Source organism: Aptenodytes patagonicus, chromosome W, assembly GCF_965638725.1.
Source record: "Aptenodytes patagonicus chromosome W, bAptPat1.pri.cur, whole genome shotgun sequence".
Taxonomy (NCBI): Eukaryota; Metazoa; Chordata; class Aves; order Sphenisciformes; family Spheniscidae; genus Aptenodytes; species Aptenodytes patagonicus.
In genome coordinates this window covers 28,104,917-28,128,187 of record NC_134981.1, presented here as the reverse complement: position 1 = coordinate 28,128,187, position 23,271 = coordinate 28,104,917, and the positions used below count along the sequence as shown (strand labels likewise).

General features: G+C 43.6%; 1 protein-coding gene and 2 pseudogenes across 1 annotated transcript; all 3 read right to left on the bottom strand.

Moving 5' to 3' along the window:
* Positions 1-1,007: 1,007 nt before the first annotated feature.
* On the bottom strand, positions 1,008-2,441 carry LOC143172127 (uncharacterized; annotated as a pseudogene).
* Positions 2,369-3,693, bottom strand: LOC143172216 (uncharacterized; annotated as a pseudogene).
* Positions 3,541-22,395, bottom strand: LOC143172128 (LHFPL tetraspan subfamily member 2 protein-like). The gene is made up of 2 exons (XM_076361381.1): positions 21,748-22,395; positions 3,541-4,000 (listed from the first exon to the last, which is right to left on the bottom strand). Exons 1-2 carry the CDS (start codon positions 22,175-22,177, stop codon positions 3,744-3,746), a joined length of 687 nt encoding a protein of 228 aa, XP_076217496.1. The 5' UTR covers positions 22,178-22,395; the 3' UTR covers positions 3,541-3,743.
* Between the last annotated feature and the right edge of the window lie 876 nt (positions 22,396-23,271).

The window sequence follows — 23,271 nt, the reverse complement described above, 5'->3', positions numbered from 1 at the left end:
TACTTTCCATTACAATTTTTATTATCATCATTATTCTGTTATTTCAAGTATTAAACTGTTCTTAACTCATGAGTTTTCTCGCTTTTACCCTTCCGATTCTCTCCCCCATCCTACCTGGGGGGAGGGGGAGGGGGAGCCGAGTAGCTTGTGTGGTGCTTAGTTGCTGACTGGGGTTAAACCAAGACAGACTTTAACTCTTCTCTGTTTACCACTAGGATGTGAGATACTCTGATGTGGGATAACAATGGAAAATGGAAATGATTTAGCTGGAAAAAAAAATAATCTCAGAATCCAGAGAACTTTGAGTAAAATAGATACAAAGGTGTGATATAGACAACCCAGAAATACCTCAATAGGAATGTTTTTTTGCAGTGCCACATTATAAATAAAGCACCTTAAGAAAACTTGCTGAGCCTTTTCAGCTTTTAGATTCTATATTGCCAGAGATGGATACAGCTTCACATTTTAATTGTCTGTATTATATGGATCTGAGTATTTCAAATAGATCTAGAAGAGGTTTTTGTTTAAATCTTTAAGCTACTGTTACTACTGTTGTATTTATCTTCAAAATCAGTGATTTTGTTGCATTACTCTATGCTTAGTTTGTCCACACCATCAAAACTCCAGCCACTTCTTCCCTGGGAAGTCACTTTTCAAATATCTTGTTTAAAACCAAAACCATAAAAAATAACCCCCCCCCCCCCAAACCAAACCCCATTCCTGTTATTGCACATCTCACGCAAGTTTTTATATATATATATATATATAAAAAAAAGGCTACAATTTTTTAAAAAAAAAGTCTATGGCACTTTACAGACTATAAGTTTACAAAGTTGATCAAACAACAGATGTTTGAAGAATTCTTCAATACCACAAAAACGAAGTTAAACTGAACTAATTAGCACACAGGTTTTAAAGAATCCACAGCAAGTTCTTCTAGATCTTATGCAGTGCATGTACATTAAGAAGTAGTTACACTCTGCAGCCCCCTCATGAAATTAATTAAATTAGCTTTAAGCTGATTTCTTTTTTTTTTTTCCTTCAAAACATCTTTGAAAGCTACTGCTGAGGTGAAATTCAGGAACAACTTTAAACAGCTGTCAAATTTAATGAGTGCACCCTACACCTGAATCTGCAATATATACCATCTTATCACTTGCTAGAAAAATAGAACCCTGAGAAAAAGAAATCCTGATTTTTTTTTTTCCTGTATTTTTTCCCAGCCTGTCTTCTATCTGTGCTATGTGATGAACATGGATATTCTTGCAAGTTAGTCGATTACACTGTTGCAGAGCAAGTTGATAGTATACCAGCAACAAGCAGAAAAGCTGGTGGTTCTTGGTTACAAATGCAAACAAAAGCAAAACATGCCACTGAAAATACTTCCTTTGTACTTAAACCCCCCAGTATTAAATTTTTCTAAGCGTTCTGTAGATCACAGCAGAGGTCGGCTAGTGATGTATTTGAAGGTTGGTCATTGTTTACTTCTAAGCCAAAGCACAGCTGAGCTAGTGCCCCAGCCTCTGTAGCACACACTCCAGTAGGGGGCTCAGGAGGAACATCAGAAGGAAGGTTTGAATCACAGCTGTGCTGGACAAGCCAAGTGCATGCTCTTCAGATGGTATGTTTGTGTGTTATAGGAAAAAAAAAAACCCAAAAAGAAAAACACAAGTGTGTACAGGACATGCTGGCTGTGACTTTTGTCCTCAGACACTGCTTTGTGCTAGTAATTTTGATTTGTTAAAATCTTGCTTTGTGCAGGCAGTTGGCATAAATGGTTCCAGTCCATAACTTTTTTTTAAATTAAATATTTAAAAGTTAATTACCCGTTTTAAACTAGAATAGAGTGGAAGTGGGATGCAGAAGCAGGTGAATGCAAGAAAAGGCTAGATTAAAATAATCTTTTTTTAATATCAGCAGAAGTTAACCTTGGTTTTTGCACGGCGGCTTAGAGATCACCTCCATATCCATCCAGTATGTGGCTTGAATGCACACTGGGCACAGATGTGCGCAAGCTGGGAGCTGGGCCTGGTTTGCTCCATAACTTGGCTGGGCCGAGGCGGTGTCTGTGCTGCACAGCAGGCACTGAAGGGGTGCTCAAACACCGTGGCTGCTAGTGTTCGCCCATGCTCGAGGCTAGCCCTGGGCTTGCGGTTGACTGCTGAACAAGTCTTGTATTGTGAATGACTAGACAGTGTATTGAAATTAGCTATTTACCTGTACAGTAACAACAAACTTTTAATATCTATAAATAACTCATGGCACACTTTAATGGACTGACCAGGCATAAATGAGAATCTCTGCTCCGTATTATACAGTGAAGTGATGGAGAACAACACTGGCATTGGATGATATTAAACATTGCCAAGAAGTAAGAAGAGGAGTCTAAAATTCACTTAATATTTCATTAGAATTACTTCTCAGATTAATTCTTCCCAATGCTCCTAAGCCACAGTTGCATAATTCCTTTTTTTTTAAAATACCTTTTAAATTTGTTTTCAGAAATAGTTCTAGTAAGTGATGCGACACCACAAGTAATACAACCAACTGCTTTTGAGAAAGGAATGTCATTTGTGGCAAGGTCTGTTTTATTTCTGCTGATTTAGTTGGAAAAGGGTCCATACTACATGTGGTAAAAAAAAAAAAAAAAAAAAGGAAAAGATCTTCCCAGCCATTTAGAATTTGGCATGACTTCCTGAAAAAATGTAAATTTCTTAAGGACTCAGCTGGCTCTGGGACATGAGACATACTGATCTGTAGACTAGGAATGAGGTTTCGCTGGCAAGAGAAAGAATAATACTGTTAAAGTCTAATGTGTGATCTACATTTGTAGGAGAGGCTAAAGCTCAGGCCAGGCTATTCGCATTCACAACATAATGCCCAGCATTCACAACGTAATGCCCAGCTGTGCTGTGGGGAGTGGGCATCTGCTTGGGATTTCAGGAGTTTCTAATAAAGGCTGTAGAAATATTTCTAACAATGGGATTTCTAACAATTTTATCAGAATCGGGTGAAAGCCAGTGTAACAACAGCTTTTTTGCCCAATCAATGAAACCAGAATCATCTACCTGTTAAGTAACAAGTGGCACACACCTTGCACTATAAGATTCAAGACAAAGAAACCTGGCAGGGACTCAACTTTAACTGCTTAAAGATTGGTGTAAATGGTGTCACGTCAACTTTGCTCTCTCCATCATATACTTGCTATCCAAGAAGGCACTGTACTTTAAGGAAGTTCAGTATCAAAAAGCACCTCAATGAAAAGTATTGTACCAAATCAGGTGGTGGTGAAATATTCACAGGTGAATTAAAATTCACAGCCTAATTAAAATAGGCTTCTCCTTTGTATAAGAAAAAAAATGTGCTGGCTTTTATTATTTTAAATCCAAATTCTTCAAAGTGACCAAGGTAGGTAAGGCAATTCGATCAGTCAGAATTTGTCAGTTATAACAACAGCATTCCTGCTATATACACATGATTCTGCACCTCCCCAATCGGATTAATAAATTCTACTGCGTTCTGATAATAGAATGAAACTAAAAAATTCCCAAGTATTTATATTCTGCTTTCTTGGGATCCTTTGATCCTCATTGCCCAGCAAGGAAGAAAGACCATTTCAGTAGTTCGGGGCTGGAATGCATGGGGCTCAATCACACAAATGGTGGAAACAGGTAAGTGGATCTGCTTGTCCAGTCAATGGAAAGCAAATTAAGATCCACGCGCTGGTGTTTTTCCCACTGGAGTTAAAGGAGGCAGATAAGGTTTTTTCCTTCTTCTATTTCTTCTTGCACTTTGTCACTGGATGTGGCTATTTCAGCTTGTGCCGAGAAGACTGCACAGATGAACGTCAGCATAGTGCCACCAATAGCTGTGTAGAAAGCCCAGCCCAAGGAGCAGTCTCCTAGTTTGTAAGCAGAAGCATAAGGTCCACAATAGCTTATTGCTTTCTGGCATCCCCAACCTGCAGGGTAAAGTATCAAGCCGAAGATAAGGAAGAGGCCTAGAAATAAAAACAGAAAGAAAAGAGAGAAGTTTAACAAATGATCAGTTTAATACCAAACACAGCACATGTAGTAATGGTTATCATGGTGACTACTCACTCATAAGTACCAGGATTGGGAGAAGATGACTCTTCCCCATCCATCCTTCCTTTACTGATTGTTCCCTAGTATATACTGTATAGTGTTTTATCTAAACTTGGAGCTATCCTATGATTTTTCTTATGAAAGGTTTATTTCATATGATAATGACTGTTCTTAATTTTAATCCCTGTATTCCTTCTACATCCTTTGTTTTCACACATCATTGCTAGGTATACAGAGCTTGCAAAACATTCGAGCATCTCTACCTACTGTTTATACTTGCACTTTTCAAATACTTAGGAATGTTTGCATCCACTTTTGAATTCGTATTTAGCTAGCCCTCTTTCAGCTTTATTTAGTCATTCATCATAAACATCTTTGCCTTTTTCCTCTGGATTTTTCCTACCTTGATTTTCTTGCCTGGAAAAAATAAAATCTCAAACTGCATCTGCTTATTTGGCCACAGTAGGACATAGTAGACAAATAATACAGCCAGTTCAATAAGCTGCTTTTGCAATGAAGGGATTCTGGAGTCAGCCACAAACTAACGGATCTAAGTACCCACCACCAGTGCATAGGTAACACTGGGATCCTCTAAACAGGTGATCAACTGCTGCAGAAGGAAACCACGTTTCTAGTGATGCATGAGCAAAAGCCTCAACTCCTGATCTTGCTAAACCACCTGAACACCCTGCTGTGCCTCAGCCTGGAAGTAAAAAGCTCAAACTAGATGTTTTGCCCATCTGATTGCCTCTCGTATTGATAGTTTTCTCTCCTATGAGGACCAGTCTATATCCAAGCAGTGAAGGGCTTCATTAAGGATATAAAAACTCATGTTAGAGTCCCTGTACACATGATGTGTCTTTGTACAAAGGTGAGATTTAATCAAAATGTCTAATATGCTAGTGGCTACAATGCTCTCATATGAGCCCTGTGTATTGGGTTTGCGTGGCAAGGTTTTGGTAGCGGGGAGGCTACAGGGGTGGCTTCTGTGAGACACAATGAGTTAAAACCAGATCTCCTTCCTACAAAGTATGTAACTAAACATCAGGACAGCTCATAGATATCAAAATTTGCTTTCTGTTTGTTTAAAATTTTACTTATAAGAAGAGAAATAATTATGCAAAATAGTTTTTGCTTAAACACAACCAGTTTATCCAGAAAATGAATACAGCCTTCCAGATCCCATAAACATTACCGATTTAGTTGTCCTGCACTGTAAAGCCCATTATTCAGCTTGGCATCTTGAGGAAAATAGCTGGTAAAGGTGTTATCATCTTCTAGAAGTGGGCTGAAAGTTGTGCTTTTTATGTACGGCGCTGGTTCATCCATAGATTTCACCCAATCCCAAAATTTCTACTAAGTAATAAAATAGAAAACAGTGGTCTTTTCAACCCTGTACTAACAGGTTACCAAGAACAGCTGTAAAGACTTATTTGCATCTTCTTCAATTCAGTTAGACTAGCCCATTCTGCAGTATGTTAGGTTTTCTTAATTGTTTGTTTAAAGAAATTCATCCAGATGCAAAAAAACTTCCTCACTGAAAAAGAAAAACTGGGTCCTAGCTAGTAAGCAGTTAATATACACAAAATGCAAAAACCATCATCCAACTGTCTAAAATTAATGTCTATGAATGCCAGACAGTTCACAAAAAAAAGTCCTTCCTCCAGTGTTTTTCTAATGATGACACAACACCACAGGCATGAATGAACTAAATGTCATTATTTGTGGCAGCAAAATCCATTAGTGAGTGATATCCGTTCTCTGTGAAGGGATTTCATTACTGCTTACATTTAAGAACCAATGACAAATTTTATGCAGTGTTTTCTGGCTGATTGGCCAAACTACATTAAGTATAAAGTATTGCTTTATCTTGGACAGACCTGGATAAGCTGTGCTTTCATCCTGCTGAGCCCAGCAGCTGTTTCAGACTAAAAACCAGCAGTTCCTTCTCCTCTGTTCATCACTAGTTTCCTGTTCTGTGTAACCAGCGTGACTACAAGATTTATTTTTCTGACTGTACGTTGGTATGGTCCAGTTGCCATTTTTCGCTAATGATCACAAGCCCTTTGGTAGTTAAAAATCACCATCACGGAAGTAAGAAACTGAATCTGAAATGTCAATGTAGCTGCTGCCACCAAGGAAGTTTTTAAAGTTTACCCCCCTGCCCCCCCATCACTAACAAACCTAGAGAGCCTGTGTTTAACTGCAAACCTGGCTTATGGCTGAGTCACAAGCAGGACTGAGAAGTTACATCCATCTCTTTTTACCAAAAACAGAGCACTGAACAACTCCTGAAAGCTACTGGTTCATGGTATGCATGCCCCAAGCTGAAAAGCCATTACCCAAAACTCAGCCCCCCCCAAAAGGCTGCAGCACTGTCAAGTGTATTCATCAGGACTTTACTGAATTAATTTATTTTTTTTTTTTAAGAGTGTAGAAAATTCCTGGAGAAATATTGACTGCAGCCCACAATTTGATAAATTATAGCTGTTTTCTCACAGTTGAAAACAAAATTTGGAGAAAAGTCTTAATTATGGGCTGTGAATATGGTCAGATTCTCACCTGTTTTGTTTTGGTTTTTTTTTTCCCTTTAGATAGCTAACTTTGTGAATCCTATACTGGCCTAGCATAATAAAAGAAAAAAAAAGTAATGTTTTCACTACCGAACCTACCTTCTACTCCGTTTCAGTGCAGACAGAAAGCTTCTCAGGGCACGCACCTCTTCTCACCATCGCTAATATTTATCATCATTTCTCATTTCATTAATACCTGGTTCCTACTTGCTAGGAAAAGTGAATAAGGATGATTCAATTAAGCCAATTCAACATACCCACAACAGAAACAACACTTTGGTTTTCATGCTGACTAACAGCAAGTGGAGAGGCACAGACTCCTCTTCACATATTCAGCTCAAAGCTCCAGTACTCGGCACAATGGCTGAGCTGTGCAGGGTACAAAGATCCCTTCCTGACTCTCCCTCCCTGCCCAAAAAGAGGTGCTCGTATAAAAAGATCAAGAGGAGCTTTGCCTCCTGCTTCCTAGTAACTACAAAAGAAATAGTCACAGGCTACAGAGCTCATTTCAATGACTCCTGCAGCTTAAACAAAATACACACAAGATGCTTTACTCACCAACAGAGCAAACCGTGGGCTAAAGCAGAAGCCAGCAATCCAAAGCACTTAACTGTCCAACTACCTGTAACCAGAGCAGCAGCTTCCAGAGACCCAAAAAAAAGAACCACCTCTGTGCTCCTGGGAACACGGATGCAGAGGGAAGGGAAGGAAAAATGCCCATGTGGAAAGAACAAGGTAAGATATAGCAGGGGTAGTAAGGGCAGGAGAGGTTATGATGCTACTTGGAAAGGCAAGGTCCACTTTTAAACAGGCGAAATGGTTAAATGTGATACAAATAGCTTGGCAGTCTCTATGCTCTTCCACCTTTGACCTAAGGAGTACCGCGCAACCATTTTATGCAACATGTAAAAGCCAGAGGGCTGTTTCTACGGTTAACGCTGTAGCCTTGATCTACATCTAACACACATCCAAGCAGCTGCAGTTGAGCAAAAAAACACTTACAGGCCAGTCTGTGGCTAGACGATCCACAAGGGGAAAAAACATGGTAAATCCTCAGCATTGATTTCTCATACCAGTGTCCACAGGGCAGAGGCTGGCCGGGTCCCTTACACCTCTGCTTCTTTGATAGAAGTTTATGCTTAATTGCCTATATCCCTGCCTTTCTGTAGCCACTGCTCAGTCCCTGGGGCTCGCTTGCCTGCAGCACTCTCATTTTGGTTATTTATTTGCATTACCACAGAGCCTGGCAGCTCTGCTCACAGTTTCTGCCTCCAATAGCCGACAACCTACTTTTCAGACAAGACACACAGAAACAGCGCAAGGCAGAGGCGAGATAACCCCAACCAGCACACTGACAATAGTTTCATCACATCCATAGCCCAACGATTACCAAGTTTTTCTTTTACAGCCTTTGCAACAAGACAAGAAAAATGTCTGTATTGGATTTGTGTGGCAAGGTTTTGGTAGTGGGGGGCTACAGGGGTGGCTTCTGTGGGAAGCTGCTAAAAGCTTCCCCTATGTCCGATAGAGCCAATGCCAGCTGGCTCCAAGATGGACCTGCTGCTGGCCAAGGCTGAGCCAATCAGCGATGGTGGTAGTGCCTCTGTGATAATATATTTAAGAAGGGCAGGGGGAGGGGAACTGCTGCGCAACAGCAGTCGGAAGAGAGGAGTGAGAATATGTAAGAGAAACAGCCCTGCAGACACCAAGGTCAGTGAAGAAGGAGGGGGAGGAGGTGCTCCAGGAGCCAGAGCAGAGATTTCCCCTGCAGCCCATGGTGAAGACCATGGTGAGGCAGGCTGTCCCCCTGCAGCCCATGGAGGTTAACGGTGGAGCAGATATCCACCCTGCAGCCCATGGAAGACCCCATGCTGGAGCAGGTGGATGTGCCCTGAAGGAGGCTGTGATCCCATGGAGAGCCTGCGCTGGAGCAGGCTCCTGGCAGGACCTGTGGCCCTGTGGGGGACCCACGCTGGAGCAGTCTGTTCCTGAAGGACTGCACCCCATGGAAAGAACCCATGCCAGAGCAGTTCATGGAGGACTGTCTCCTGTGGGAGGGACCCCACACTGGAGCAGGGGAAGAGAGTGAGGAGGAAGGAGTGGCAGAGACGTCATGTGATGAACTGACCTCAACCCTCATTCCCCATCCCCCTGCGCCACGCAGGGGGAGGAGGTAGAGAAAATCAGGAGTGAAGTTGAGCCTGGGAAGAAGGGAGGGGTGGGGGGAAGGTGTTTTAAGATTTGGTTTTATTTCTCATTATCCTACTCTGGTGTTAATTGGCGATAAATTAATTTAATTTCCTCAAGTCGAGTCTGTTTTACCCGTGACTGTAATTGTTGAGTGATCTCTCCCTGTCCTTATCTCGACCCACGAGCCTTTCATGGTATTTTTCTCCGCCTGTCCAATTGAGGAGGGGGAGTGATAGAGCGGCTTGGTGGGCACCTGGTGTCCAGCCAAGGTCAACCCACCATAATGTCAAAGGAAGAGAAATGCATTTTCAATTGCTTGTGGACAGCACAATGCACCATGAGAGTGCGTGGTTTTGTTTTCTGAAGAGTCCCCGGGAGGGGTGGCGGAGGAGGATCCTGGATGGGCTGCACAGAGCCAGGAGCAAAGTATCCCGCTAATGAATGAAAGACGTCAGAGAGCATGGCCTGGAGCTTGCAAGAGGCCGGAAAGGGGAGCCAAGCGCCTTATTCTTGACATTCATTTATACTCACAGTGCACAGGAACACAGGACCAGCTCCTAGCACAATCTACCGATTTGTGTATAAAAGTTGCTTTCTGGATCAATTAACTATTATAACTCAGGTTTCTTGAATTTGACTCAGTTATTCTTACACTTGACTCATTAATATCTTCATCAATGATATAGTGGGATCGAGTGCACCCTCAGCAAGTTTGCAGATGACACCAAGCTGAGCGGTGCAGTTGACATGCCTGAGGGATGGGATGCCATCCAGAGGGACCTGGACAAGCTTGAGAAGTGGGCCTGCGTGAACCTCATGAGGTTCAACAAGGCCAAGTGCAAGGTCCTGCACCTGGGTCGGGGCAACCCCCAGTATCAATACAGGCTGGGGGATGAAGGGATTGAGAGCAGCCCTGCCGAGAAGGACTTGGGGGTACTGGTGGATGAAAAGCTGGACATGAGCCAGCAATGTGCGCTCGCAGCCCAGAAGGCCAATCGTATCCTGGGCTGCATCAAAAGAAGCGTGGCCAGCAGGTCGAGGGAGGGGATTCTGCCCCTCTACTCTGCTCTGGTGAGACCCCACCTGGAGTACTGCGTCCAGCTCTGGAGCCCTCAGCACAAGAAAGACACGGACCTGTTGGAGCGGGTCCAGAGGAGGGCCACAAAAATGATCAGGGGGATGGAACACCTCTCCTATGAAGAAAGGCTGAGAGAGTTGGGGTTGTTCAGCCTAGAGAAGAGAAGGCTTTGGGGAGACCTTATTGCAGCCTTTCAATACATAAAGGGGGCTTATAAGAAAGATGGGGAAAGACTTTTTCATAGGGCCTGTAGCGATAAGACAAGGGGTAATGGTTTTAAACTGAAAGAGGGTAGATTTAGACTAGATATAAGGAAGAAAGTTTTTACAATGAGGGTAGTGAAGCACTGGAACAGGTTGCCCAGAGAGGTTGTAGATGCCCCCTCCCTGGAAACATTCAAGGCCAGGTTGGACAGGGCTCTGAGCAACCTGATTTAGTTGAAGATGTCCCTGCCCATGGCAGGGGGGTTGGACTAGATGACCATTAAAGGTCCTTTCCAACCCAAACTATTCTATGATTCTATGATTCAAATATTACTTCTGTATTTAATCGGCATTGTGCTGCTTTCTAAGCCATTTAATGCTGTAAGTTAAGATTAAAGCGCTTAAGCTTTTGTTAGTCGTAGAAGTACAAAGCTCAGTTTTGTGTTGTATAATTTTATGTCAGCATAATCTGATGAAGCAACAATTATCTTCTGTCGACAGTTTGCCTTGAGACAGATCTGGCAGGAGGACAGTAAATATTAATGATACAGATTTTTTTTTCTTCATAAATCAATTTTTGCTCTTGTCCCAGTGTCTTTGAACAGAAGCCAATCTTCAAGAGAAAGAACAGAGAAGAAAAAGCTGGTGCTCTATCTGAAGAAAAGTTTTCTGCAAGGAATCCTTCCAGTTCCTTGTGCTAACGTACAGTAAATGACAGTTTTAATTCACAGCCAATCTACCTGTGGATTAATTACTGTTTGTTCCACCTGCTGGGAGGAACAAATTCATTTTGAAAACATTACAGGCTGTTTTCCACTGTGCTCCTCCTCTACAGGCTCGCAGAGCTCAGGCTTGCTCTGTTCTAGATTTAACCCCCTCTCTGAGCACAGCTGCACTGCTGGGGGGGTGCAGCTTCTGCTGTATGCATACTCTTGTTCCTACTTCTTAATTAGCTCTATCCCACTTCTTTAAATCAGTATGATAATTTTTCATAATTACATTTTCCTTCTTGTTAGTTGTTGCCAGCTCTCAGTTACCTTTTCTCTTAGGATTCCTTAAAACAGAGGTCTGAAAGACTGCTACACAATGCCACCAGATGCCTAGGAATGACAACAGAAAACTATTTAAATGACTTTTTTTATCCAGAGACCTCATCTAAAACTCTTTGGTATAAGTCTGTCAGCAGAGAACATTTTCCCATGTTTCACTGAAGGCAATTTGCCCACAGAACATTTTATTATCAATCCCTAATTACCTGCTTTCAAAGAGAAATAGAAAATTTAGATGAGGTTTAGACTTTATTTGGATTATTAGACTAAAATTATTAATTAGACTTCCTGATTACAACATAGACAACCTATTAAACATCAGTCCTTGTATATTCAAATGATGTAAGAGCAACTCCTTTCTCCTAAAATACCAAAGCAAAACAATGCAGCATATTGTGAAATAACAATATGAATATGGCAGAAAGCACCGCTGTGCGACGACGTTTCTGAAGACAGTTCAGTAATGCTTTTTGTATAGGAGAATCCTTTTTGTACACCAAGAACTTTTCCCCTTCTAAGGCCTGAACTGCAGGAAGCAATTGCTCCTCCGCGTTTTTATACACTGCAGTAGTGCTGCTAGGCTAACATAATGGAAAACCAAGAGACTGATCTATCATTATGGGCATTTGTATGTCACATTATAGGCTGGTCAGTGCTGGGGTCAGATCTGAGTAAAAGCTTTTTCATTCCATCCTTGGAAACAACCCTGTGAGACAGGGGTTAGGCAGATGCTTGTTTAGCTAAGTGAAGGCATGCTATTTAGTTTTGACAGTCTCCTGTGCAGCTGTTATTGTGCCATATTAAACGACAGCGTATACTAACAAAGCCAATTTCCATTGCAAAGCCTGAAACTATCTTCTCATTTCCTAGCAAAATAGCAAAAAAGCTTTTAAATGCTGCTGAAGAAACAAGAAATTAAGCAGCTGTGATCAATGAGGTGGCAATGCAACAGGCTCCCATGGAGCAGCACAACTGAGCAACAACATTTTAAGAGAGGAAGAGAAAAAAGGGTAAAGGCGGGGAGGGATTAGCCTTGCCCAACACCACGCAGGCAGCGCAGGCAGGTTGCTTCCTCAGTGGCAGCTATCCTGATCATTCTCATCTTCTGCACAACCACAAGAGATTAACGCTTCAGCTCAAGGGCATTGCACCAGCCAGGCAAAATAAACCTGCCTTTATTGCTCATATTTCCAAATGTGTCAATATGCTACCTGAATAATTTCATGCTTAAAATATTTGTACAAATTCACTATGCTAGCTTAACCCAAGGAGGCTTTCACATATGCAAACTTTCCCTGACAAACCCCTACCCAGCAGGAATACCACCAGGTCACCATTCATGTGCTTTTGACTGCTTCATCCACCAACAGACAACCTAAGTGACGGCCTCCTACTCAGCAGCTGTATAACAGATGCCTTCAGCTCTGTGAAATGATTCAGTAATCCCATTTTAATCGGATCAGAGCTAACGAGGCAGGCTCAGGCCAGCTGACATGGTGGTCACAGCACTCCACACTGGCTATAGGAAAAGGGGTGAGGGTAGTGCCAAGGTGCTGAAGGGAGCGCCGGTTACAGGACCTGCAGCGTGGTGCCCAAGACCTGCCTCCGCAGCCACTCTCCATCCACCTGGATGGCCCCACCGAATATAAGCAGCTGACCAGAGGCAAGAAGGTCTTTGCACAAAAAGAAAGGGGAGACTCTGCAAGCCTGAGTGCCTTGGAGATCACCTCTGGCCCACTTGGAAATGCTGCAAAACAAACAGAAGAAAAATTCCTAACAATAAGATGATCATTGCTTAAAAAAGCCTACTCGGACATCGCACTCAATGCAGGTTCACACAAGCAGAGGGGATTTGGGATAAGTTGGAAGCATGGCTGTTGATGTTGGGAAGGGTTGCTCATGGGCAATGCACCAAGGCAAAGTCCATACCTCCATACCTGCAGTCACTGCAGAGGACTGCAGCCATATGCAGATTTCGATGTACCTGGGATACCCTAAGCTGAGGCAGGAGAATTAATTGTTTAAAATTATAACCAGATGATCTCTCAAAACCTGCACAGATTTTTTTTTTCCCTTTAAAATTGTTTTAGGGACATATAAGGGGAAGTGGTTACCAGAAGAGGTTACCACTGCCTACCCCAAGCTGAGGAAGAGGATAAGATCCCTACTCTTTTCAACAGTAAATTAACTATGCCATTTGCTTATGCATCTTTTCCCATTTATTAAGCAAATCAAAGATGCTCATTCATAACCAAACCTATGTAAGAATAATACTTCTGATGGCATTACTGATGTTAGGGTGTGGAAATAAGGACAGGAATACAGTGCAGGGGATCTGTGTGACAGGAGGTAGAAGGGAAGGCTACTGATGGGAGACTCAGACTATTAAGTATATTTTGCTACCCACAGAAAAAGCCAAAAATAAGTCAGTTTATAAGCTTTGATGTGGGTTGCTTTGGCAGAATGACAGCATATGGGGGATCTGTGATTTGTTTTTTTGATATTGGTGTGATCTTACTGCTTGGACTTCTCTTTAACAAAGCTTGAGCCTGTAGACTCCTGTTTTTAGGAGAGGGGAGAGTAAATTCCCCATTAGCTTTTAACAAATTTTATATATGTGGTGAGAGTCCCCATTAGCTGGGAGGGAAGGAAATGCGGAGACTCAAAGTAAGATCAGTCCCAAGCTCTGAAATGACACTGAAGCCCCTTTGCTGGCCATCAGCCATGTGGAGTCATGTCACTGCACTTCACGGGGTTCCTGTACAGCAGACGCTAGCCCTGCAATTAAGTCAAGATCAAGCACCGTATAGGGGAAAAGCCAAATGCTTACGAGTTTTCAGCAACGCAGAGGTAACGAAGACCTCTCTGCTTGTGGGGCCACCGCTCAGGCACAGCTGTGAGGGCTGGTCACCACCCACATTTGGCCTCAAAAGCCAATGAAGCATCAAGTGGTTTTAATCTAGGACAGTCCAATAACAGGCTTGAAACTGCTAAATGAGTAACTAAATTGTATATGGTAAATTCGAGAGGTTCCTGAGTTAGGGAAGGAAATACCGGGCCGTGTCAATTATTCCATTCCCGAAAGAAGAAGAGGAGAAGACCTGGCGCGTTTCACAACACTTGCCATAACCTTTTCCACTGCCGTCCGACTGGTGAGAATCAGTGCCCTCCAAACCATCAGTTGCTTATGCTGAATCAGCAGAAAAGGAAAGCAAACCACCACCTCGCGACCACGGCTCTATAAAGGAGGCTGAAGCAACAACCTGCCTTGGCTTAAACAGAGGTAAAAAGGCTGTGAGACATTTTTTTTTTTTTCCACAGTATTACACTTCCTCGATACTGATCCTGCAGCGCAAAGATGACCTTGGGGCGGGCTGCAGAGGAGCTAAGGCTCAGCGAGAAGGAAAAGGTGAAGGGGAACATGGGAAGGGGAGAATTTTGGGTGACTTGGCGGGCTGTACAGCAGAGCACAGGCCGCCTGTGTTAGGGAAGGAAGCACAGCTCAAACCCACCGATTTCCTTCACCACCACGCCAGGCGCACTGAAGAGAGCAGCTAAGCATCAGTTAGTACCCCCATCTTGAAAGAGCCACTTTCATCTTTTTTCTTGTGTTTGAGTGAAAACATAGCCTTTGTTGAATTTAAATATTCTCCTAGTGTTTGCATAACAGCAGCATCAGTCTTGGCTCTGAGGCCTGGAAGCAAAAATCAAACCAAAAGGGAGCCCTGCTACTCTCCCACTATCCCCCCCACCCTCTCGGGGAGCAGACAGTGCTCTCTTACCCTGCATTGCCAGGACGGGGGTGTGTCAGTGTCTCACCTATGCCAGTAGAGGTAAGGGACCTTGGCATGCACATGTGCCACAGTAAAACATTTCTCAGTGGGTAGCGTGAGAGTCTCACACTGAGCACCGTCTGATGGAAGAAATTTATGCTTGCTGAGAACATCAGCTGCCAAACTTGATCAGTGAAAACCTGAATTTTTGTCTATTTTTCTATTCTATTTACAATCTGCTGGGTGTCTACTGGTTCCCACATGCCCATCTTGGTACCACAGGAGATGAGCCGACCACCAAATCTAACTAAACACTGAAACCTTCACTTTATTTCTTTGAAGTTACTAATACTCTCCCTCAGGCTCAATGGCAATTTAGCACTTGAACTCATTTTCCTTCCCTGGCATATTCCAACACAGAAGTCCCCTTAGCTTGAACTTTCAGCAGCCAAGTGTGTATTAGATGTCGTGCTGGCATTTGGCCATATAGGTTACAGGAAGCATTATACCACAGAAAGTGGTTCAGACTGTCAGGATTTCCATTAAAAATTCCCTCCCCCCTTTTTCTTTCTTCCCACCCCAAGAATTCAGAATTCTGGCATCAGAAAAGAAAAACTCTAAGCTGAATCCAAGAGGAAATATGCTTTTTGAAAAATGCATGCTCTGTGTTTTAGAAAGACAAACAAGAAGCTTCCTTGCCTTCGAAGGCAAAACTGCTCTTGCTCTGCTTTCCTACTGCCCAGGCTCCCCAGCTGAGCAACAGCTTCCATCGCCCGCAGGCAGCAACATGAGCTCACAAGGTGCTTTCTTCCTTGCTTGCCAGCTTGGCCCTTTCTCAGACAAAATAATGCATCTTTACAGTGTGCCGCTGCCTACAACCGAATATCCTAAACTACTCTGCAAGTATCATAACCTTTTGCATCATGCTCTGAGCATCAGAGAGCTCTAGCAGCCTCATGCCCCCTCTGCAGGAGCTTGCTCTCCTTCTGCGTTTTCTCCCCTCTCCAATTAAAGTCCTGGCCGACCTCTTGCTTCCTCCTCAGCAACTCCCAATGGTCTCCTTATCTCCCAGCAGCCAGAAGCATGCAGCTGCACGGCCCCACACACCGCGAGTCCTCAGAAATTGCCCAGCCCCCCCACGCAGCCAGATCCTACTTTGTACACCCCCACAATCAGCTCCAGATCCTCTTCCCTTTCAGATGGTTCCCATCATGCTCTGCTCAGGTCATCTTGTAATCACCCAACCTCCCAAATGGAAATGATGACCAATAAGTATAACACACCGAACTATTTCTTAGTGCAAGAGATGTAAAACAAACCCTTCCAGCAGCAAAGATGGACTGTTACAGACACAGCTGGCTTCAAGCTGGGTTTCACCTCTTCATTTTAGAAAATTGTCAAGAAGTTTCCTTGCATTTGAGGGTAAAGCTGTACTTCTGTAACTGAACAGGTTACTGCCCAGGTACTGCAGTAGTTTCTGATCAAGGAACCCCGCCCCCAAGGTACCACAGCAGGGAACAGGAGAAGGCATTGAACGGTAATACAAGGGAAAAATAAGAAATCATGGAGAGGACAGAAGAATGAACGCAGGAGAGCTTGCGAGGATACCTGAAAAGAGAAAGTACCACAGAAGAGACTTCACTGCTTGGGGCTGAGCAGGACAAGCGCTGGGGGAAAAAATCAGCCTCACAGAACAAAGCAGGGGTATAAGAGGAAATGCTGGGCAGGAATAAAGTAGGGTGAAATGTTAAGGAAACCTCAGTGCTGGAAGATGAGAGGAGAATACTAAAGTGGGACCCAACAAAGGTTTCTTGTGGGAAGAAGCTGAGTCATCTCCCCGGCAATGCTGGAGGAGAAACTGCTGGGGTGAGGGAGGGAATCCCAAACCTGCAGTGTTTGACCCAAGCCGAAAGTGGCTGGAGGAACCTAATACTCCTGGCCCGCCTGCAGCAGCCTTTGAAGACAAAAGCCTCTGCCTCGTCTGACTGAACGTACATCTGTTAAAGGCGTAACTGCCAGTGGCCCAGTCTGCTAAGCCACACGACAGCAAAACGCAGCCATGCATTCACCTGAACAAACCAGAGACACCCCTTGGCACGCAGCTGGTCTCCCGACTGACGTAACACAATTTTTACATACTTATTTTTTTTTGCGTGCTTCTGTCAGAAACCCTTTTAGTCAAGCCCCGTTTGAACTAGGAGACTGTGGATCGTGAACAGAGAAAGTGGGGGGGGGGTGTGTGACCCTTGAGAGGCCTCCCAGATGTAGCCATCAACACTCTGGAAAGACTTTAGATAACAGGAGCTATTTTATCCCCTTTTGGTAAACCTGCCTGGCAATACAGCCCTGCTCTGGCACGGAAAAGCAGGAATAATGGAAACTGAATTCCCAATCTGAGCCGCCTTCCTAACACGCCAGCACCCCTTCCCCTCTGCTCTCCCCATAGCTTTCTCAGGCCCACGATGGTGTAGTTCCCCACAAGGAAACACAGGGCCTGCTCAAGTTTTGAGGTCGAGATAATATATGTGCTGCTAATTTAGCTTCTGCTTCCTGACGCGCAGTCAGGATGTCGCTGGCAGGTCATGGCTCACCTGCACGTCAGTCAGCCGCCAGCCACACTGCCAGCTGTGGGGAAGGGGCTGTGTCCACCCAGCCACGAAACCAGGGGCCAGCTCTGCCGAGCTGTGCCCTTAGAGGTTAAAAAAAAAAGCCAAGAAAAGTTGTTGATTGATGAACGTCATAAAGGAAATAATTGTGTCAGAGACAGAAGGCTGAACCTGTTTTAGGCTCTGTCCTAAGCTCCCCCCCACCCTCCTTTTGAGGCCAGGATATGTTTAGATTATATTACAGTGAAGTACCAAAGCCCAAATAAGGCTTGTAAACATATATGCAACTATCCTATATCCATACCAAGATATGTCAATAGGGGATCATCAATTATTTACTTCCTATAATCCTAGACGATTATTGTGAAAATTTACTTTGAATTGGTTCTTATCAGCTACCATATAATAACGTATTGCCTCTTCTAGCTTCTGCATTTCAAATGATTCACAGACTGTAAAAATAGAATACTTTCCACAAAAAGACGTTCAAATGAAAGTCTGCCTGGCCTTCTTGCTGCTGGGTAGTAATTATCTATTTAATTACATGGCTCCATTCTTTGCACTCTCTATTGCAGAGAAAAGATGCTTTTCCAGATGAAACAATCCTCAAACATTTCCAAAAACAGGGCCACTGATTACTATTTCTACAGCTCCAGAATGAAAGACCCTGCAGTCTGAAAATAAGTGGCAGAAAGCCTTGCTCTATAACAAAGGAGTTACAGGAGTTTAATCAAGAGCCATATTTTCTTCCTTTATAGCTTTGTATTTCTAATTTTCTGCCACAAAAAAAAAACCCCTCTGTGGACCAGATATGTGTATGGCTCCTTCCCATTGACCTAAATGAGAGTTTGCATGTTTCTCCAAGGGCCATAACAGAAGAGATGTGGCTCTGTATTCTGTAATTTCACTGTAGGCATCATCCAGGTCACAACCAATGTTGCTAGACTGAAAAGATATATCCAGTATCTGTTATTGTTTTTTCATTATGAATTCCAGGAATAAATTAACTTGCTGTATGTTTTTAATTATATTAAATCTCCACAGCAAAGATATAGAGATTTTAAATGAGATTAAGTCTGCAAGATCCTGAGTTCCTGTAGATGACTCTACCATGGGTGCATCTCATCTTTGAAAATGAGATGTTTGACATACTTGCAAATATTGGACTGATATAGGCTGATAAACAAAATGATTTTGTGAATTCTTCTCCTACACTTATTAAAAAACATAATTGTTCACATTTGAAAGAATGCTCTTACGCTTAAGATGATTAAGACAGGGTTGTATCTTGTTCTCCAGTCAGGGCATTAGTCTAGCTATCATAATCCTTGTATAGATTAACCATGCCAACAACTGTCCTTCTTGAACAAATTGCTTAAGCATTTTCCAAAACTCAAGAACTGAGAAAGTTGAAATTAACAGCTGTGATAAGTCATAAGGAAAACACTTTCAGCTAAGTAAGCAGATGCTGTAATGCTACTGGCACAAAAGTAGCAGTGGACCCAATAAAATTAATCTCGAGAAAACAAGTTGCTAGCCACAAGACGCCTGGCTGCAAATACTGGCAGGCGTACTTCTCCTAGCAACGGTTTCAGTAATGTGACCTTTCAATTACCCAGTTTCATGCTGTGTCATTATTTATCTGAATTATAAGAAGGGAAGTGCTTCTATCCTCAGTACAGCTCAAAAAAGGACTGATCTATCCCCTAACATGTAAGAAATGCTTTGTCTACCATATTGTTCAAGTCTTGAGGCCACGAGTCCCTTTACAGGTACATCTGGTTTGACAGGGGTTACACTAGATGACCTTTAAAGGTCCCTTCCAACCCAAACCGTTTTATGATTTTATGATAATAAAACATAAAACTGCCTTTGCGCATATTTTCTCACAAATACATGGTCTCCAGAACAATTTTCTAAGATACAAGAATCTACTTCCTGCTAATCTTGATGTTCGACTAGATATTTTGAGATGGTATAAGAGTTGTAAGTAAGGTTATCTTTTCATCTCTTGAAAATTAGGTTTCGTGGATTATTCCTGAAGTACGGGGTAAGCAAGCAAGGAGATAAAACCTTCTCCTGGCTCTAATCTGCACTGCAGAGCTGCTTACTTGTCACGCTGGTGCTGGCAAATCCTGTAAACCAGGAGTGACTACAGCAAAACCTGTAATTTTTATCTAAAGGATAAATCAGATAAAGCAGATAATTAATCTGCTAATTGTATGCCATCATCTGAACAGAAGCATCTTGAGCCAACTTAGGGATCTAATTCTGCCCCAGAAGCACAAACCTTACATTGTGGGTGATGTGAAATAAGCAGTATGCTTTTATACTTGTCCTGGTTTCGGCTGGGATAGAGTTAATTTTCTTCCTAGTAGCTGGTATGGTGCTGTGTTTTGGATTTAGGATAAGAATAATGTTGAAAACACACTGATGTTTTAGTTGTTGCTAAGTAGTGCTTCCACTAGTCAAGGACTTCTCAGCCTCTTATGCCCTGCCAGCGAGAAGCTGGGAGGGGGCACAGCTGGGACAGCTGATCCAAACTGGCCAAAGGGGTATTCCATACCATATGATGTCATGCTCAGTATATAAACTGGGGGGAGTTGGCTGAGGGGCAGCGATCACTGCTCGGGGACGGGCTGGGCATCGGTCAGTGGGTGGTGAGCAATTGCATTGTGCATCACTTGTTTTGTATATTCTTTTATCATTATTATTATTATTTTCTCTTCCTTTGCTGTCCTATTAAACTGTCTTTATCTCAACCCACGGGTTTTACTTTTTTTTTCCGATTCTCTCCCCCATCCCACCGGGGGGGGAGGGAGCGAGCAGCTGTGTGGTGCTCAGTTGCCAACTGGGGTTAAACCACGACAATACTGAAATTGCATGAAATGGAGGACGGTGAGAGTTACTGTGCTAGTGCTTTAGGAGCCAGCATCGGCCAGTCCCAGGCCCATACCGCTGGCTCCAGAGGGCTGCAGCGGGCACCAAGTTCAGTTTTTGCCTACTTCCCCATGTGTGTTTAGAATAAGATTAATTTAGGCCTCAACTAAGCAAATGAAACCAACCAGCTTCATAAAGGTTTGAACACCTACCATTACACCTCCTGTCTAGATACGGCCACCGCAAACATGTTTGGCCACCTCAGTAGAGATGAGGAGGGGGGAAGCCGGATTCTCATTTTGAGCAAACAAGTTAAAACTCCTAATTTTTATTGTAATGAAACCATTTTATGAATTGAAAACATCTGCTTAAGAGCATCACCAAGAGGGAAAGAGGAGGTGGCCCTGTTCATTCCTTCCCTCCTTGCAGGTCTCCGAGGGCTGCCAGAGGTAGGGCAGAAGACCACCTTCCTCCTCCAGACGACCACACTCACACAGCATAAAAGACGAAAACCTGCATACGGGACAGGTTCTCCCCATGGCTCATTGGTGAGTAGAGAAAGCCAAATACTGCTCTAACTAGGGCTGTCCAGTGTTGGTTTATATAACAGTTAATTAATTTCTGTAAAATCCACGGGTTTAAGCAGAAACACTAAATCTCTAGAACCACTTCATCTTTTCAGGCAAAGCACAGCTGAGACTTGGACGGTGAAGAGATAAGCTCACTGGGCTGTGTAATTGCAGCTGAACAATAAGCTGGCTAAAGGAAGGGTTTGTTGTAAGGTATTGCTTGTCAAGCTCACTGCCTTGAAGGAGGCTGCTTAGCATGAAACCGTGGGTGTGCGACTCTGCAGGCTGTTCTTATCCCTGGGGTGGTATTTGCTCTCACCACAGTCATGAAGTGTCTGAGACACTGAGAGAACTGCCTTCGGTCCATGGAAAAATTACTAAAGTAGCGAGAGGGAGATAGACTGCCTTAACAAGAGTATTAACTTTGCTCTCTGCTGGTAACAAAGGAGAGAAGTTTTTGTTACTGAAAGAAATTCAAACAGACAGGAAAAAAACTGAACAGCAAACAAAAGCAACACTAGTCAGTTCTTTTTGGCACATACCAGGCTGCAATCCTACTGCCAATGTCAATGTATTACATGCTGTGTAGCTATAAATTTCAGTTGTGTTTGAATAAACACCAGCATATAGAACTGCTTTGGGTCTGCCTAACACAGTCTGTTTGTAGACAGGACAGAATTGCTATGTTTCTTCAGCAGAATGGCACAAAAAAATCTTTAGTTGCTCTCAAAGTACACGTACCTGCAATCCCTTGTAGCAGCCCACAGACATTAAAAATGCTTTTCTTCATAATACTCTGCACACATATAGTAAAGACAGACACAAACGCCATGGCGCAGAGAATCATGATTCCCAAGGCTAGGAAAATAGCGGTTGCCTGCCAGAACCCACTGGCAATCTCATTGAAGTTTTCGGCGTAAGGACCACAAAGTGTGTCTTGTCTGGAAAGTTGCATGTGGGAGATTCTGGTGCAGCGCCCATAGATGCCCAGCGTTGGATGGTAAGGCTCCTGCGACCCCCCTGTTCTGTTGTCCATGTCCTCGGAGCTCAAAGGCTTCGCTTTGCCAATCAGCCAGTCTGCACTCATGAAAGCAATGAGCTCTGTGAAAGCCACGACAATACTCAGGAGAGTCCATAGCATTGACCGACATGTTACAATGACATGACACATATTGATGTCCAGTGCTTGTGATCAGTGCAGCTGACAGTCTTAAAATCCAAGCACGAGGGGAAAAAAATTAAATTAAGAAAGAAAAAAAGGACCCTAAGAAAATCACTGTGGCTGCTCTGCTTGCTCTTTCAGCTCTCTCACAACGGCCAAGACGAAATTTCTCATGAGAAAAAGTGAATGGCCCCAAGTTTTGCAAGCAGCACAGTAATTTATTCTCTCTGTTTAGTTCCTCCTTTTTTCTTTCTGGGATGCTGATCTCTGAAGTATGCTTTTCTTTCTTAACATTCATACTGGCACATGATGCTGCAGGCTGGCGGGGGAGGCCGCAAGGACTGCCCACTGTTTGACATCACACACCTACAAGAAAAAAAAGAGACAACACATCAGCAGTGAGAAAAAATTTTCATTTCCATCCCCGCAACGAACCAAGATCTCGCGCAGATCCACATCAACATGCAAAAGCTCTAACGAGGGCCTGTCAAACAGAGCCTGCTGGAAATCTCCTGGGTTCGTCCCAAGGGAGCGATTAATCTCCCTCTGCCTGGCAGCACTTACGGTATCTGCTCTGCCCCAACCCATTGCGGGTGTTTGTCAAGCGCTTTGCAAGCAAAGGTCTCAGTAACGCCGAGCGGTCCCACCCACTCCTACCACCACACCCCCATCATCTTCCTCTGGTCAAAATTACCAAGGTTGCTGGCAGTTACCCAGCAAAATGTTCGTACATGTTTAAGCAGTTTCACAGACATGCAGCTCAGCGGGCTTGCTGCCCTGCCTTCGGTTCGGGGAGGCAGCACGGCATGCCTTTGGAAAGGAAGCTGGGCACAGCTCCATATGCCACAGGCACCCAGGCGCAAGGGGCAATGAAGGAACCGCCTTCCAACCCACGGTGCAAGGAGCTCCTACAACCTTCTGGGCTTCTCCTGACTGCAGCTGACCCAGCCCCAGCCTCGAGAGGAGGCGAACAGGATTACAGCTTGGGACAGCCCACCCTGCAATGTGGTGACACAGCCCATCCCTTTGAAGCCTGGGTTTTGCAGAACTGGTGCTTCTCTGGGTTCTGTATCCAGCTTTACGCCAGTGTTTCAGAAAAGCGA

Coding starts and splice junctions, on each gene's coding strand:
- LOC143172128 (XM_076361381.1), bottom strand. CDS start 22,177: ATGTGTCATGTCATTGTAACATGTCGGTCAATGCTATGGACTCTCCTG. Junction 4,001..21,747: donor GCTGCTACAAGGGATTGCAG/GTACGTGTACTT, acceptor TTTTATTTCTAG/GCCTCTTCCTTATCTTCGGC.